The following is a 15,298-nucleotide window of genomic DNA, read 5'->3' as shown; positions in this document are numbered from 1 at the left end:
TCCTTTCTTCTTTCCCATTTCCTTTCCTTTTTCCTTTCCTTTCTCTTTTCCTTTCCTTTTTCCTTTCCTTCTTTTCCATTTCCTTTCCTTTTTCCTTTCCTTTTCTTCTTTCCCATTTCCTTTCCTTTCCCTCCCCCTCCCTTCCCTTCCTTCCTTCCTGGGGGTCTGAGGGAGAGGGAGGGGACCCTTTACCTCCTTGCCCCCCTCCCCAACATCTGCTCTGATGGCAATTATGGCTAAAAAAAAATCAGGTGCTCAGGGATGAAAATGTGCTGCTCAAACACTATATTTTTCCGCACACACTGAAAAAAAATTAGAGGGAACATTGCAGGCTGTACTTCCATGGGCTGTTGTTGTTCTTTTCCCTTCCAGGAAGCATATATGCCCCCCACTATGTAATGGTATGTGGGAAAAACTGGGAAACTGGGCAAAGTGACACTGGCAAGGGTATGGCCAAGTAAGAAACAACGTACTGAGGCTGGATAGTGGGCCCACAACTGGAGAGTTTCTCAGGCTGTTAAGGAACTTGGGTGGGAGAGGGGAGAATTGTATTTTCATTTTAATGCAGCTTTACAATAAAATGAAATTGGCTGATCTGGTCATGTTTCCTATCTAGTCTACTTCATAAGGCTGACATATTGTCTGCAATTGCTACTGGATATACAGTACAGTAAATGGACAGAGAGAAGGAAGTCCCAGTATATCACGCAGGAATTCTTGAGAGTATACCAACCACTCAGAGGCCTTGCATTCATTAATACCAAGTGCCCATAAGCTCCTTTCCCCATCCCTGTGAAGAAAGCTTCACCCATTATTCAAAATGTGGAAATGCTCATTGTCTGAAAAGAGCACGATTTGGAATAGAGACATTCCAAATTAACAATTTAGAATACACTGATACCCAAAATGGACAAATATATTAGCTTGTGGAATTGCATATTTTTATCTGGCTCAGTCATTGTTTTATCTTATGCATTTTATAGCTTGTAATCAACTTTGAGATCCTAGGGTGATGGGAAAACTAAAAATACATTAATAAATAAGAATGTAAAATAAATAGTATGAATAACATACTAATGCGTGTGTGGCTTATTTCTATGCTAGAGCATTAACAGGCTCAAAGGAGGCAGTCTGGCTAATAGGATGAAGGTCTACTAGGATTAATATATAAATGCATATAGCACATGAAATATGACTCCTATTATTTACTAAAAGATCATTTATATTACAGAAAGATATGTTTGCTGTTTGAGAGAGGCAATTTATGTGAAGTGGGGAAACAAGCCAGATTTATAAGTCTCTCCCAGTTATTTGGCTTAACTCACAGAAGACATAAATCATCATTTCCAAGTCAAGTATCACCTTGTGTAAGTCCATATGCCAAGGATGGCTTCCTTCCCAAATGTGTTAACCGCAACACTACAAATCCACAACTTTCAGAATTAATGACTCTTTCTATGCTTCATAATATGCATCTGATATATATACCCACACATACATACATATGCACACAATATAATAAATATGAAGTAGCACTGGCCAACTTTGAAAAAACATGGGCTTTTGCGAGCCCCTGCCCTCAGCAAACTCTTGATCATGAGATTTTCTTTTTCAATGTCTCCTGATAAGCTTTGCTGTCTATTCCCTATTCCAGTCATCAGCTTTAGATCTTTGATCTAAGGCCACATGGAAAGGAATGTTTCTGCAGACGAAGGTGCAGTGTGTCAGGCCTGGAAGCCAACTTTTGCATTGGGCCTTCAGGCCTGCCACATTCAATGCTGTGGGGAAAATGGGAGTGGGGGATTATATGGAGTATGGAAGATATATAGTCATAATAACATTCCTTTCTCAGAGAGTCAAGGACCTCTTGCCCTACACCTGGAGTGGTATTTCTGGAAGGCATCTCCAGTTAGGACGGTGCCTGATTGGACCATGTGATGGATATGTGGGTGCTGGATAGGGGCTTGGACTTTCTTTTGGGTGGGGAAAACCTGGAAGCTTTCAGATTCAGGTTTTCCCAGATGTGCCAATATGACATCTCTAATAAACTGGAACTTTGAGTAACTTCAAGCCTCGGAGTCTTCTTTCATTGCGGGTGTTACTTGGAACCCTGACAGTCCTTACAAGAGGACCTTGGAGGATAAAAAAAATAGAATTAACTATAGTGTGGTAGATGCAACTGAAGCAAGGAAATAGACTCCAAGATTATATTTGCAAGGGAAGAATCATAAGAAAAATTGTGGATCACCTGATATTATGAAGACTAAAATGGGCTATTATCTGAGATAAGGAGATATAGCCCCCAAACCTGGCTTCCTGTTTCTTATTCCGTTGAATACCTACAACATGGAATACTGCTTATTTGGCATAGTAGTGTGGTTGCATACCTGCTGACCTCTGGACACACTAGTGATGACATTACAGGAGGATACTTAGAATTCAACAAGACTTAGATCTTTATCTGTGAAAACTGAGCAATTAGAATGGCTGGCTCATGAAGGATAAATTGGGATTTCCCTTTCTGACACCAAAAGCTTAATATGCATTGGGGCTTAGTCAGAATAATTCATAGACAAATGTCTCCAATTGCAACATGAGTATATAAATAACTATAACAGCTTTCTGCAGGTTTTGGAGAATTCAGTTCTTTACTGATTCTAGTAGTAGGTTTGGTACAGTGGTGGGATTCAAATAATTTAACAACCGGTTCTCTGTCCTAATGATTTCTTCCAACAACCAGTTCACCAAACTGCTCAGAAAGTTACCAACCAGTTCTCCCGAAGTGGGGCGAACTGGCTGAATCCCACCACTGGTTTGGTATTACTGTTGTCTCCCATCTCCATGTAACAATAAAGTAGTTATTCAGCACCACGGACAGTTCAGAAGGACCCACCTGTTGGGTTTTTGCAGGACTGGCATCAATCCTGGCAGGCTGAACCATAATTCGTGGGATTGGCTGCAATAAGAAAATATGTTCCTTTTGTATTAATCTCTGAATGACTGAAAAAAATTCTCAACAACAGTAGAAAGTTGCTTGCTTCACAGACATCATAGTTTAGCCATAATGAGTCCTAATAGCCCAGTTCCCTTATAATACTAAACAGATTTTTTGTGTGTGCAAATAAGGGGCTTCATTCTTTTATTACTTTATGTGCAAATTAAACTGTTATAATTTGCTCAACATCACAGTTAAAAACCTGAGCTCAATGAAAACACAGTATTTCCCAATTACGGTATTTCACACTGTAGTTATTGTGCCTACTGCCAATAAGTATAATCTTTATTGTCATTGTACTTAAATACAACGAAATTGGTTTTAACCTCACTGGTGCAAAATTATAACAGAAACGAAAAAAAGAAAGAAAAAGGAAAAAAAAAACCTAGCATGTGCATGAAGTGATTGTGGTTGTATTTAAAAGTCTCACAGCCCAAGGATAGAAACTATCTTTAAACCTGCATATAACAATATGCTGAAGAGTAATACTCCCCTAGCATCCATTGTGCCTGCTTCCCCCATAAGCATCTTTCCAAGTCTTCTCAGTCTCTGTTTCTTTGCTTGAGTTGAAAAGACTGGACGTTCAGTGTATTACCATTTCTTGAACTGAGCATTCTTGTTACTAACTTCCTTCGGCATGCTTTCCTAAGCATGCTCTATGGTGCTTTTTTTTTTTTTTTAAAAAAACATTCAGATAAATTTATATCTCCACCCAACCCAAGAATATTTGATGAACCATTTGTAATACTTTTCTTTGAAGACAATATATTTCCAGTGCTGATATTTGCATTTTTCAATTCATCTTTTATTAAACTGTAAAAAGTATTCCAACAATAAAGTACTTTTGTAAAATAGTCTCTTAAAAAGGATTATTTAAACCTCCCCTTACTAAAAGCTAGCAAAATTTTATTTTCTTAAGATGGTAAACCTCTTAAAAACAGGACAAATTAGCAATTAGCAAGAAAGAGTGCAGAGAAGAGCAACAAAGATGATTAGGGGAGGCTAAAACATATGAAGAACGGTTGCAGGAACTGGGTATGTCTAGTTTAATGAAAAGAAGGACTATGGGAGACATGACAGCAGTGTTCCAATATCTCAGGGTTGCCACAAAGAAGAGGGAGTCAAGCTATTCTCCAAAGCACCTGAGGGTAGAACAAGAAGCAATGGGTGGAAACTAATCAAGGAGAGAAGCAACTTAGAACTGAGGAGAAATTTCCTGACAGTTAGAACAATTAATCAGTGGAACAATTTACATCTAGAAGTTGTGAATGCTTCAACGCTGGAAGTTTTCAAGAAGTGTTGGATAACCATTTGTCTGAAGTGGTGTAGGGTTTCCTACCTAAGCAAGGGGTTGGACTAGAAGACCTCCAAGGTCCCTTCCAACTCTGTTAATCTATTCTATTCTATATGAACAATTATAAACAAAAAAGTGCATATTTACTTTGGAGCTGGTGATTTGCTTGTTTGCAACTTTCTGCCTACTTCCAGCAAAAAATGAACCCATGTCATTGGAGAAACTGGATTCACATAATGACCATGTGATTTGCTTAACAGCACAGCGATCTGCTTAAAGACCACTGTAAAAATTGTTGAAAAATTGGTCAAACCCAACTTATGACTGCAACACATTACAATAGAAACTCTGGTCCCAATTGTTGTAGTAGAAAGTTGAGTACCTGCACTTGACCAGCTCTTCTTAAAAGACAAGAAATTTCCCTGCCATTCCCAATTTTTTTTCCTTTGGTTCATCCGAACGTGGACTGAAAACCCACAGCGAAGGTCAAACAAAACCTCCCCTCTTGTTTCCTTTGAAGTGAACTCATTTCTTTTAACCGCTGCTGTAACAAAAGCAGTTCCTTAATTTCCCTGTCTGTTTGTCCTTGGTCTCTTTTTCTTGCAGTTTCCACGAATGCAGAAATGTCCATCCCACATTTGCCCTCAGAAAATGTTACATCTCTTTAATTTTTTAAAATCTTCCCTTAAAAAAAAATAATCAGCTGCCAAAGTCAGTTTTCACTTTCCAGCTAGATCTCTTCTATCACATTAATTGCTTTCTAATAAATAATCTTCCATTTCTGTAACGCCCAAGAGTATCTACTCTGTGGCACAATCACCAACTACAGTAAGCCTTCAGCACTGTAAAGCCATAATTTCCATTTGCAGTAATAAAATTTTTTGGCAAGCACAACAGGAAGATTGTTTGGTCTCTCTTAAGATTCCTCTGAACACTTGACCCTCCATTTGGGTGATTGCTAGTGCATTTTTTCTACTATCCAATGCACATTACTTCCCATTGTATTCCCACGCCACATTTAACTGTGGGCGCCTTTTTTTTCTATTAGCTTTTCAGTTACTGTGCAGTTTGCAGTTGCAAACTAGCAAATCACAAACTCCAAAGTAAATGTGCACTTTTTTGTTTATAATTGTTCATATAGAATAGAATACAATACAATAACAGAGTTGGAAGGGACCTTGGAGGTCTTCTAGTCCAACCCCCTGCTTAGGCAGGAAATCCTATACCTTCAGACAAATGGTTATCCAACATCTTCTTAAAGACTTCCAGTGTTGGGGCATTCACAACTCCTGGAGGCAACTTCTGTTCCACTGATTAATTGTTCTAACTGTCAGGAAATTTCTCCTCAGTTCTAAGTTGCTTCTCTCCTTGATTAGTTTCCACCCATTGTTTCTTGTTCTACCCTAAAGGTGCTTGGGAGAATAGTTTGACTCCCTCTTCTTTGTGGCAACCCCTGAGATATTGGAACACTGCTATCATGTCTCCCCTAGTCCTTCTTTTCATTAAACTAGACATACCCAGTTCCTGCAACCGTTCTTCATATGTTTTAGTCTCCAGTCCTCTAATCATCTTTCTTGCTCTTCTCTGCACTCTTTCTAGAGTCTCAACATCTTTTTTACATCGTGGCGACCAAAACTGAATGCAGTATTCCAAGTGTGGCCTTATAAAGGCATTATAAAGTGGTATTAACACTTCACAGGATCTTGAATCTATCCCTCTATTGATGCAGCCTAGAACTGTGTTGGCTTTTTTGGCAGCTGCTGCACACTGCTGGTTCATATTTAAATGGTTGTCCACTAGGACGCCAAGATCTAGGGTTTCTTCAAAGATTTTGATCTCCCAAAATGAAGATTGTTATCCATCACTTCTTCAGAACATAAAGAATCCAAACATTTTAAAGAAATAAACTGTAGAATGCACTCACGTGATCTAATGACTATTGTCAGATTTGAACATGGGATGGAAGAATTGCCAGCTGAGTATAGGTCAGCATATGGCAAATAGAGAGTATACATTTGATCTCATTGCTGAGCACTGTGCACAGTGGGATAGTGCTATAATCTGGTTTATACTCAGATCACCACAACACAAGCATGCCATATCTTTACAAGAAAGTATCCTGGAAACCATGGTCGTTTATTTTTTTAATTCTATGCCATCCTTCCAAACAAAAGTCTATTTCAAATGTCAAATGGGGTGAGGAATTAAAACAGAGTTGTGAAAGAAATAAAAATAAAACTTCAAATAATGGGGTATAAATAGCATATGAAAACAGAGATGACTGAATAGAATAAAAATCACTTGGATTTCAGGCTAGGACTTTATATGGAGACAGCCATTGTTGCACTTGTTGTTGATCTGAGATGGAGCCAGGGTGGAAGCGCTGAATTAATCCTTATGCTCATTGGTATCTCACTGGGTTTTGATGCCATTGATCTCAATATCCTTCTGGATCAACTCTGGGGGATTGGAAATAGGGAACACTGTTTTATTGTGGTTCTCTTACTTCTTCCAGGGCAGGTTCCAGTTGGTATTGGCGTGGGGGGGGGGGGGCGTTTACTTCCTAGACCTCTCCTCTGTTCGTGCCACAGGATCTGATTCTTTCTCTCTTTCTCCTCCTATTCAATTTCTACATGGAATTACTGAATGAGATTATTCACTGGATTGGGGTATGATATCATCATTTGGCTGGTGATATCCAATTATATATTTTATTCCAAGCCAGCCAGGTGAATTGCTCAGATTCTATTCCAGTGTTACGAAAGTTATGTAGGTTTGGATGGGGAGGAACCTTCTCCAACTCAATCCTTCTAAGTGGCTGGCATGTTAGGACCACCTAGACCCAGAGAATTCCATCTTTAACATTGCATGGGTAGAAATCTTCTTTCTTCCTCAACCTTTCTCTTAAATAAGCAGATGGCAGGTATGTCTAGGAAGGCCTTTGCAGAACTTCATCGGGTGGGCCGGTTGTGCTTATCTGAGATCAGGATGCTCTTTCCCTGGTCACTAACACCCTTGGCGCATCACCGTTCAGTTACTACAATGCGCTTCACAGGGGGCCGCCCTTGAAGACCACTTGAAACCACAACTAATCAGAATGCAGTGACACCGGCAGTGATAGCCATACTGGCAGACCAAAGATCCTAAGTATGTCATGCTTCATGAGTTGCACTGGTTATGGGTTAGCTTCTAGGTATGATTCACTGGTCATAACTTATAAAGCCTACGTGGCATTATTCCCGGTTACTTGAGGTATTGTTGACCTGGCCAGTTCAATCTGACAGGATTGATAATCCTTCGATTAAGTAGCATTATTTATCAGGGGCTATCAAGTATTTTCTCTATGTAATATTGACAAGCAAAATGAGGTTTCCTCTGAGATCTAGGTGGCTCTCACCGGAAGGTTCTCCCAAGCCCTGGACTATGATGGTCATATAATATGTCTGTGACTGGATTTGCCCCTCCTGATTATTCCTATGTTCTCTATTTAGATTACATATTGCTTGTGCTCTTTCTATGCTGTGAACTGTCAGATAACATGTAAGTTAAATAAAGTAAATAAATAAATGAGTAATTAAATTAGATAAAAAGTTCCACTGCAGTATAAAAGTTTGTTTTTTATTGTAACATAAAAATTCAGTAATATACTAGGAAAGTTTTAGAAAAGATTTTATTGAACAGCGGGCTGAAAAGATAAAGCAAACACCCCTCTGAAAATCTCTCCAAGACTGCAGTGCTTTTGTGTCAAATCCAATTTTTCTCCTGTGAGGGAGAGTGAGACCCCACACACTTCTTCAACCTTGCCATCTTTTATCTTTATTTTTTTATGTTTTAGTGGTTTTCTTGTAATATCTTTGATTGTTATGAGCCATCCAGAGTCATTGAGAGTTTGGTGACATACAGGTTTACTACCTCATCTTCATCATCACCCCTCCCCTCACTCCAATTAAGGGTGAAGGTGGACTGGGAAGATTGATGGAGGCAAACTATTTTAATCCCTTCACTTAAAACTATGTTACAATCCTGAAAAGATTTGAGCCATTTCACAGATATGGGGATGTTTTTAAAAGGATAGGGACCAGGTTATCTGCAGGATTGTCTCTTGCTGGTCACACCTACCCGACCCATCAGAGTGGGGAGGCAGGGAATGTTGCGGGTCCCATCCCCAAGGGAGATACACCTGGTGGGACCCAGAAGAAGGGTCTTCTCAATGGTGGCTACCTCTCTCTGAAACATCATTCCCCCAGAGATTAGAATGGCCCTCACTCTAATACTCTTCCAGAAGGTGCTGAAGACCAGATTCTGCCAGTGGGCCTGGGGAATCCAGAACGGTATGGAACCCCTTAAATGGCTTGTGTGATCTGCTGTCGCCAGGGCGGGGGTGAGTGGGAGGTGGTGGCTGATTTTGTTATATTGTACTATATTAGTTTATTTGATTCTTTTTGTAAATTTTTATTGCTTTAAATGTGTTTTTATATTCTGTAAGCCGCCTTGAGTCGCCATGGGCAAATAGGGGGCAATATAAATAATAGAAGTTTAGTTTCCCAAGGCCTCCTGTTCCATTTTTACCCATAACATCTGCCAAAGGCAGAAGTCCCAACTTCTTGTAACATTCCAAAAGGCCCAAATGCAAATTGGCACCCATGAGCTCTTTAAATGCTGCCTGCTTCTACACCAGGGGATTCATAACTGCAATAATCCAATTGCCCTGCCTTCAGATTTTGTGCTTCTTTTGCTGAAGACTTTCTAATACATGCTGCAGTAGATTCTCAAGAATGGGCAGCTGCTGGTTGATTATGACAAATCTGAAAATTTTGTTGTTACAATCAGGGTTGGGTAGGATCCTCAACTCTTTTAATTTTAGGACTTGAACTGTTTCCCTGATGGCCAGTTTATGTATTCAGCACATATGATGACTTTCCTTCTCTACCAGTCTTATCATCTAAAATATTCTTAGCATGTAGACAACGAGCAAGTCAAGGAAAGTATACAGTCTAACATAACTTCCTGATAGCTATTATCCCACATGCAGAGAATATTTTTTTCCCACCACCACCATTACCCAGGACAATTTTTATATATAACTTTTTGGCATTGGGGCTGATGCTAGAGACCAGATCAGAGAACGGGATTCCACAGGAAATGCTGCTATCCTCATGATCATCTTCATTTTATGGTGACTGAGTATAACGGTCCTCTATTATAGGCCCAAGTAAAGCCAACAGAATACCCTCCATTCCACCAGCAGCACTATTTAAACTTATTGATAACACTTAAGCACCCAGCACTTTCATCTAATGTGATTTATGGAAACATCAGTTCCAGCAACAATAGTAAAATTTATGATGAGCACTTAGTGCATTTGTGTATTGCCAAGTAGAAAATGCACTTCTATTTTTAAGCCATGATTCTATTCCTCATCCCTCAGCTTCACTCCGATAATCCTCACAATATAAGGTAGTAAAGGAAATGCTACTGATCATGGTAGAAATGGGAATATGCAACTATGAGGTAAGGAGAGTATTTATATCTGGATGCTTAGGAATCTTTGGTGGGTACACATTAGGAAGCCTTATACTCAACTCGGTTTGGATAATGAATAAAACCATGAATTATTAAGAAGCAAACTAGCACCTGAGAATGAACTTCAAGTCCAGAATTTTATTTCTGAGGAAATTATCTTACATTTTATTGCTTTCTCATCTAAAGCTAACCTTCTACAATCCCACACTGACTTGAAATTGGGAATTATATTTTCAACAAGTCTGGTTGACACCTGCTCAGAATAAGCTGAGTTACAGTCAAATGCACAGTTGGAGGGATTGGTAATGGAGAATCATTAATGGTTTTACACCACCCTCCAAATTTGTGTGTCCTCTTCTTGCCAGCAGAGGTGGATTGCTGCCAGTTCGGCCTGGATCAGCCGAACCAGTAGTAGTGGTGGCGGGAGGCTCCGCCCGCCCACCCAGATGCTTCTGCGTATGCACAGAAGTGTTGCGGGAGTGCGCCAGAACCGGTAGTGAAAAAACTAGCAACCCACCTCTGCTTGCCCGATGCCCCCCCACCAAAAAAGATTTGCTGTTTGATTGTTTAAGGTGCCTAGTTCAGATGCAAATGAAAGGAACATGAAATACTCAACATAAGATCTAAGTGGTTTTAAAGTAGATGTACTTTATAGTTACTATGCATGAACTGTCCCTTATGGGTGTTGCACATGCTGCTTATCATTTGGTTTTATGGATCTGAAACCTTAAAATGTAGATACTGAAAGGCCCGATCTGATAAATATATATCAGTATTAGCCCCACACTAGGTAGATCAGACTAGAAACTCTACAGGAAGACCAGAACTACATTTTACTGAAATTGTCAATAATAATTGAATCTTGTCAGTCTGATGGTGTCCTACTTCCTCTCCTTCTTATACTACAGTGAATCAGGAATGCATTTGCATTGTCTCCCAGGACTTAAACAAAAGCGCAACTTCAAACTAACAGGAGGGGAGTTCGAAAGTAATATTAGAAAGTATTACTTCACAGAAAAAGTGGTGGAAACCTGGAACCAAATTCCAGCAGAGATAGTGGCTCAATCATCACTAACTGAATTTAAGCATCTGTGGGATAAACATGTGTTCATTGTTCAACAAAAAATATAAATAAATAAAACATAAAAATAATAATTTAAAATAATAAATACACAAATTGACACAGCAGCAAAAAGAACCCTCAAAGGGCAGACCCTTTTTCTGCTGTAAGTTTTCTATGTTTCTATGTTTGACTAGATAATGGTTTTTGTATATTTCTGTCAAGATCACCTCTCACTCTCTTTATTTAGCAAATTTTCTAAAAAATTAATTGCAAGTTATTGCAACTCCATGAAGAATCAAGATAAGCTGAAATGTGTTACACTTTAAACAGACTTTTTCTTTCTTTCCAAAAGAGTTTTAAGGAATGAATATTGCCTATGAACGCTTCAATTTTGTGAAGCAACGAATCTTAAAAACAGAAGTAGATAATTTTTTTGTTAGTCAAGAGCCACATTTAATGCCACTTTACAGAAGATGAGCTCACAAAGAGGATGGGACCACATCATAGGCTGATAGAAGAAGAAATCTGGGGGCTGCTTTATATGTTAACTGTGATCTGCTTGCTTTACAGATTGTGTTTCTGTTTTCACAACTTCCACATTCAAATGGCAAGCAATGGTGCTTCTAATTTTCAGGAATCATGTTTTAAGGTGGCTTCAAGAATTGCAAACAGATGAGCTGAAGCTACATGTTCCTTACTACTTCTGTAAATGAAGTATTAATACTAAAGCACTTATGGACCAAGCTGTGAAGAGATGACATAACTTTTAATATGCTTATCATTTTCCCCCAATTTTCTATAAAACAGTGTGAACCTTTTTCTTGGGAAATGAAGACCATTTTTGTGATCCTCTTCTGAATTACTACTGTACTTCCTGAAAGTCAGGAAAGAACTCTTGCTTAACTGCTACTAATTTGAAATCCATACTGGAAAGCTGGGGCTCTGAGCTTTCCTAATGAGGACTGTCTCAGCTTTCTAAAATAGCCATTGTATCTACTGGTTTGGCAAGTCAAATAGCTATTTTTAAAGCCATATATATGCAAGTGTAATACAATTAAAGATTATACTGAAATGCCACTGCTTCGAACTTATCCTTCTTTCTCTTACAAAGGCACGGCACAAAGGGAATAAACATATATATTTATGTTTAAGCTCACTGCAATTTCAGGTTTGTCTTTTTATTATACTGCAGCTTAGGAGCAAACCCAGCATGAAAAATGAGCCCATGCAGAACATTCGCGCAAACAAAAGCAAACAAAATGTGCATAGTGGAAATGACAGCTAAGTCACTTGAATACCTCAGGAGCTTGCTGGGGATATTCAAAAGACCAGTGATTGCACTAAAAGAAAACTCGATGTAAACAGGGAAGATCAATTTGACCCTCAGTGTTATGTTTTAGACATTAACCTATCACCTTTAATCACACTGATAATGCAATACAAGGATGGCTTCTAAACCAATCTCTTCTAAGGATGACTTCTAAAATAATCATATTATCTCCCTCTTAAAAGGCCCAGCTACTCTTTCTGTGGCTTGTTTTGTAGCTTGTCGGTAATTTTTTATGGATGGCTCTACTCCAAGTTATTATGCACAAACTAAGATGTTTGTTATTCCAAAGTTGCTGATAATATTTCAGCAGCTTTTAAATCTTCATTAATTGATGGAACCATATCTTAGGTTTCTTCCGATGACTTCTTTCACTTACACTTCCCCCATTGGTAGACATCCAAAGAGATCTTTACATATTTGGATCCATGGGTGGAATCAGCCTGAAACAATGCAATGCATAGTTTGTGATTCTGAACTAAATTTTCTAAAATGATACTTTTCAGATGTGTTCAGATTACAATTCTCAAAACACAACAGTAGGGTTATAAGGTCCAGAAGGGCACAGGTGGAAAAGCCAAAAAAAACCTCACGAAACTGTAGTACCAACTACAATCTATTGAGTCATTATCATATTTTTCGGAGTATAAGGCGCACCAAGATTTTGAAGAGGGAAATTAAAAAAAAAGTTTTTGCACTCTACAGACCTCCCAAAAATGGTCCTTTTTTTGCTAAAACAGGCCCATCTTTTGTCCAAAAAAGGGGCACGCATAGCCTTTAGGAGGCTTGTAGAATGCTCCTGGGGGCCAAAAATGAGCAAAAAAAATGGCCTGTTTTTCTCTCATTTTTGACCTCCCGAGCCCCCAGGAGCACTCTGGAAGCCTCCTAAAGGCTATGCACAGCCATTTTTGCAAAGGGGGCAGGGTTTCGGGAGGCAAAAAAATGCTGTATTCAGTGTATAAGACACACCCAGATTTTCACCCTTTCTTTTTTGAGGGAAAAAGGTGCATCTTATATGCCGAAAAATACGGTAGTAACCAATCTTGGTGAATTACACTGTGTTTTGCTTCCCAAATTGTACACTGTACTGAAATGTACACAGGGAATATAACATGGTAAGTTTTGTTTTTGTTTTTTAAAAAAACACCATTGTGGTTGAACAATCGTTTCCTAGCCTCAGGAATCCACTCTAAACTCCATTCACTGGTGAACAGCTTTATTCTTGCCTGCAACCCTCTAAATAGGATGCTCTTGTACCTGCTGTGCAAGGAGGGAGGCCTGCCTGCCTTTTTTTTCATCTCTAACAGGAAACAGAGATTTGAGCAGCTTTGGCATCTGAGGCACGAGGGACTTCACAGGATTCAAGTAAGAGGCAGCCAGGCTACCGAGTCCTGAACAAGACAAATAAACAAACGAATTCACATTGCTGCTACCTGTCTCTCTATCCGCCACAATATCACTGAAGTCTACTTTGAACCATTTGTAAATGTATGGGCTGGCTTTGCTTAATGTTGAATTTGCCTGCCAAGAAACAACCAAGCAATTCCCTTTGATTGTTTTGGTGGGAAAAATCAAATACATTCTGTGCGAGTCTTTCTGTCAAAGGGAACCCTGGCCTTGCTCATAACGTTAAATCAAGACCGTCTATCCAATGGGGTGCTCATTCACCAGAGAAATTAGAAACTGCTTCAAAGGTATAGCTCTTATTTGCCGAAAAGGATCTTATACTCAGTTGTGGGTTCCTGCCGGTTTGGATCGGTTTGGACGAACTGGTAATTACGGCTAACAGGTGGGCCTGCCCACCCGCCTGGGCACTATCCCATCGTATATAATTGCCATGTTCTCGACGCAAAGCGCATGTGCGCAAGGCATGCACAAAACTATCCCGTCCTATGCAATTGCCCTGTTTTCGAGTGCAGCGCACAGGTGTGCAAGGAGCGTGCGCGAACGAAGCACACTCACATTTTTTATTCTGGGCGAACCAGCTGTTAAACTATGTGATGCTTACCTCTGCTTACACTCCTATATAAAACCAGGGGAGGGAGGAAGAATCTACAGCTACAGTGGCTTGCTCATATCACTGATTTGCTCTAAAGTTTTTACCTTGGTCTGTCGAACCATTTTGCTGAGTTGAACCATGGAGACTTGCACTGGATCTGGACTCTATTGAAATCTGAGAAATATCTTGCTGGCTTTCCCATCGACTCTGGAATTATTAACATACATATATATTTGTACAATGATCACATTGAAAGTAGCAACCACTCAAACAATTTGAAAAATGTTGAAACGTACAATAAAACAAGAACAGAAACCTATTACTATCCCATGCTGCAGAGGAAAGGCAGAGGCCCCACTTCATGCTTTTCTGAGCCATAGGTTTAAGATCTAAAAAGCCCTGTGGTAAACTGTAGCCAAATCTAAGCAGATGTAAGTCTGATTAGGGCCTGAATGGAAAACATCTGACAATATTATCCATGGAACATTGAATTTACCTACATAAGTGCAATAATTAAGTATGTCTGTTTGTTTTCCCCATTTGGCACCCTTCAATGGACCTTGCATGGACCTGACTCACAGAACTCTGAGCTATCAACATGTTGGCTAGAGAATTCTGGGCATTGATATTTAAACATCCGGAGGAATCATTGCTTCAGAAAGGTTAGCAAACTTAATTGTGCTATATACTTCTTCCTGCGTTGTGTTTCCCTAAGAGAATAGACCCATACCAGAAGTTCTTAGAACTTTATGTCCTGAGAAAAGTATAATTTCTTGTCATTTAATATTCTGATGGAGCTGCACGATTCAGATTGAGGATACAAAGTGCAATGAGGATGAACATCTAGTACTCTCTTGAGCCGTGTGTCAGAACTAAGATTCAGGGCATGTTTAACAGAGGGACTGAACTTACATACTAGCCACTAATAGAACCTCTTGCCCTTCATTATTAATTTATAGTTGTTGGCATAAAATGGGCACTCCAAAGAAGCATTTAATAAGAAAGCCTCTGTCTGCACAATTGCAATCAATGGAAAAAGCGTCTGTAACAGTTGGTACACCTGCACTAGAATGCTAAAGGAGTTACTGAGTTGGCAA

The 15,298-nt window shown here is 39.3% G+C and overlaps 1 protein-coding gene across 5 annotated transcripts in view; it reads right to left on the bottom strand.

Moving 5' to 3' along the window:
* The window catches only part of KIF13B (kinesin family member 13B), a 164,615-nt gene that overhangs the window by 7,560 nt on the left and 141,757 nt on the right, over window positions 1–15,298 (bottom strand). For all 5 annotated transcript variants that reach the window (XM_081943777.1, XM_081943773.1, XM_081943776.1 and 2 more), the window contains 3 exons: window positions 14,306–14,408; window positions 13,460–13,593; window positions 2,894–2,956 (listed from right to left, as the gene is read on the bottom strand). In XM_081943777.1, the coding sequence (XP_081799903.1) occupies window positions 2,894–2,956; window positions 13,460–13,593; window positions 14,306–14,408 (300 nt within the window). The remainder of the gene's footprint in view (window positions 1–2,893; window positions 2,957–13,459; window positions 13,594–14,305; window positions 14,409–15,298) is intronic.

Source organism: Natrix helvetica (genome assembly GCF_964273705.1).
Source record: "Natrix helvetica genome assembly, chromosome: 2".
Taxonomy (NCBI): Eukaryota; Metazoa; Chordata; class Lepidosauria; order Squamata; family Natricidae; genus Natrix; species Natrix helvetica.
Note: the sequence above shows the minus strand (reverse complement) of the source record. Positions and strands in the feature narration are given on the sequence as shown.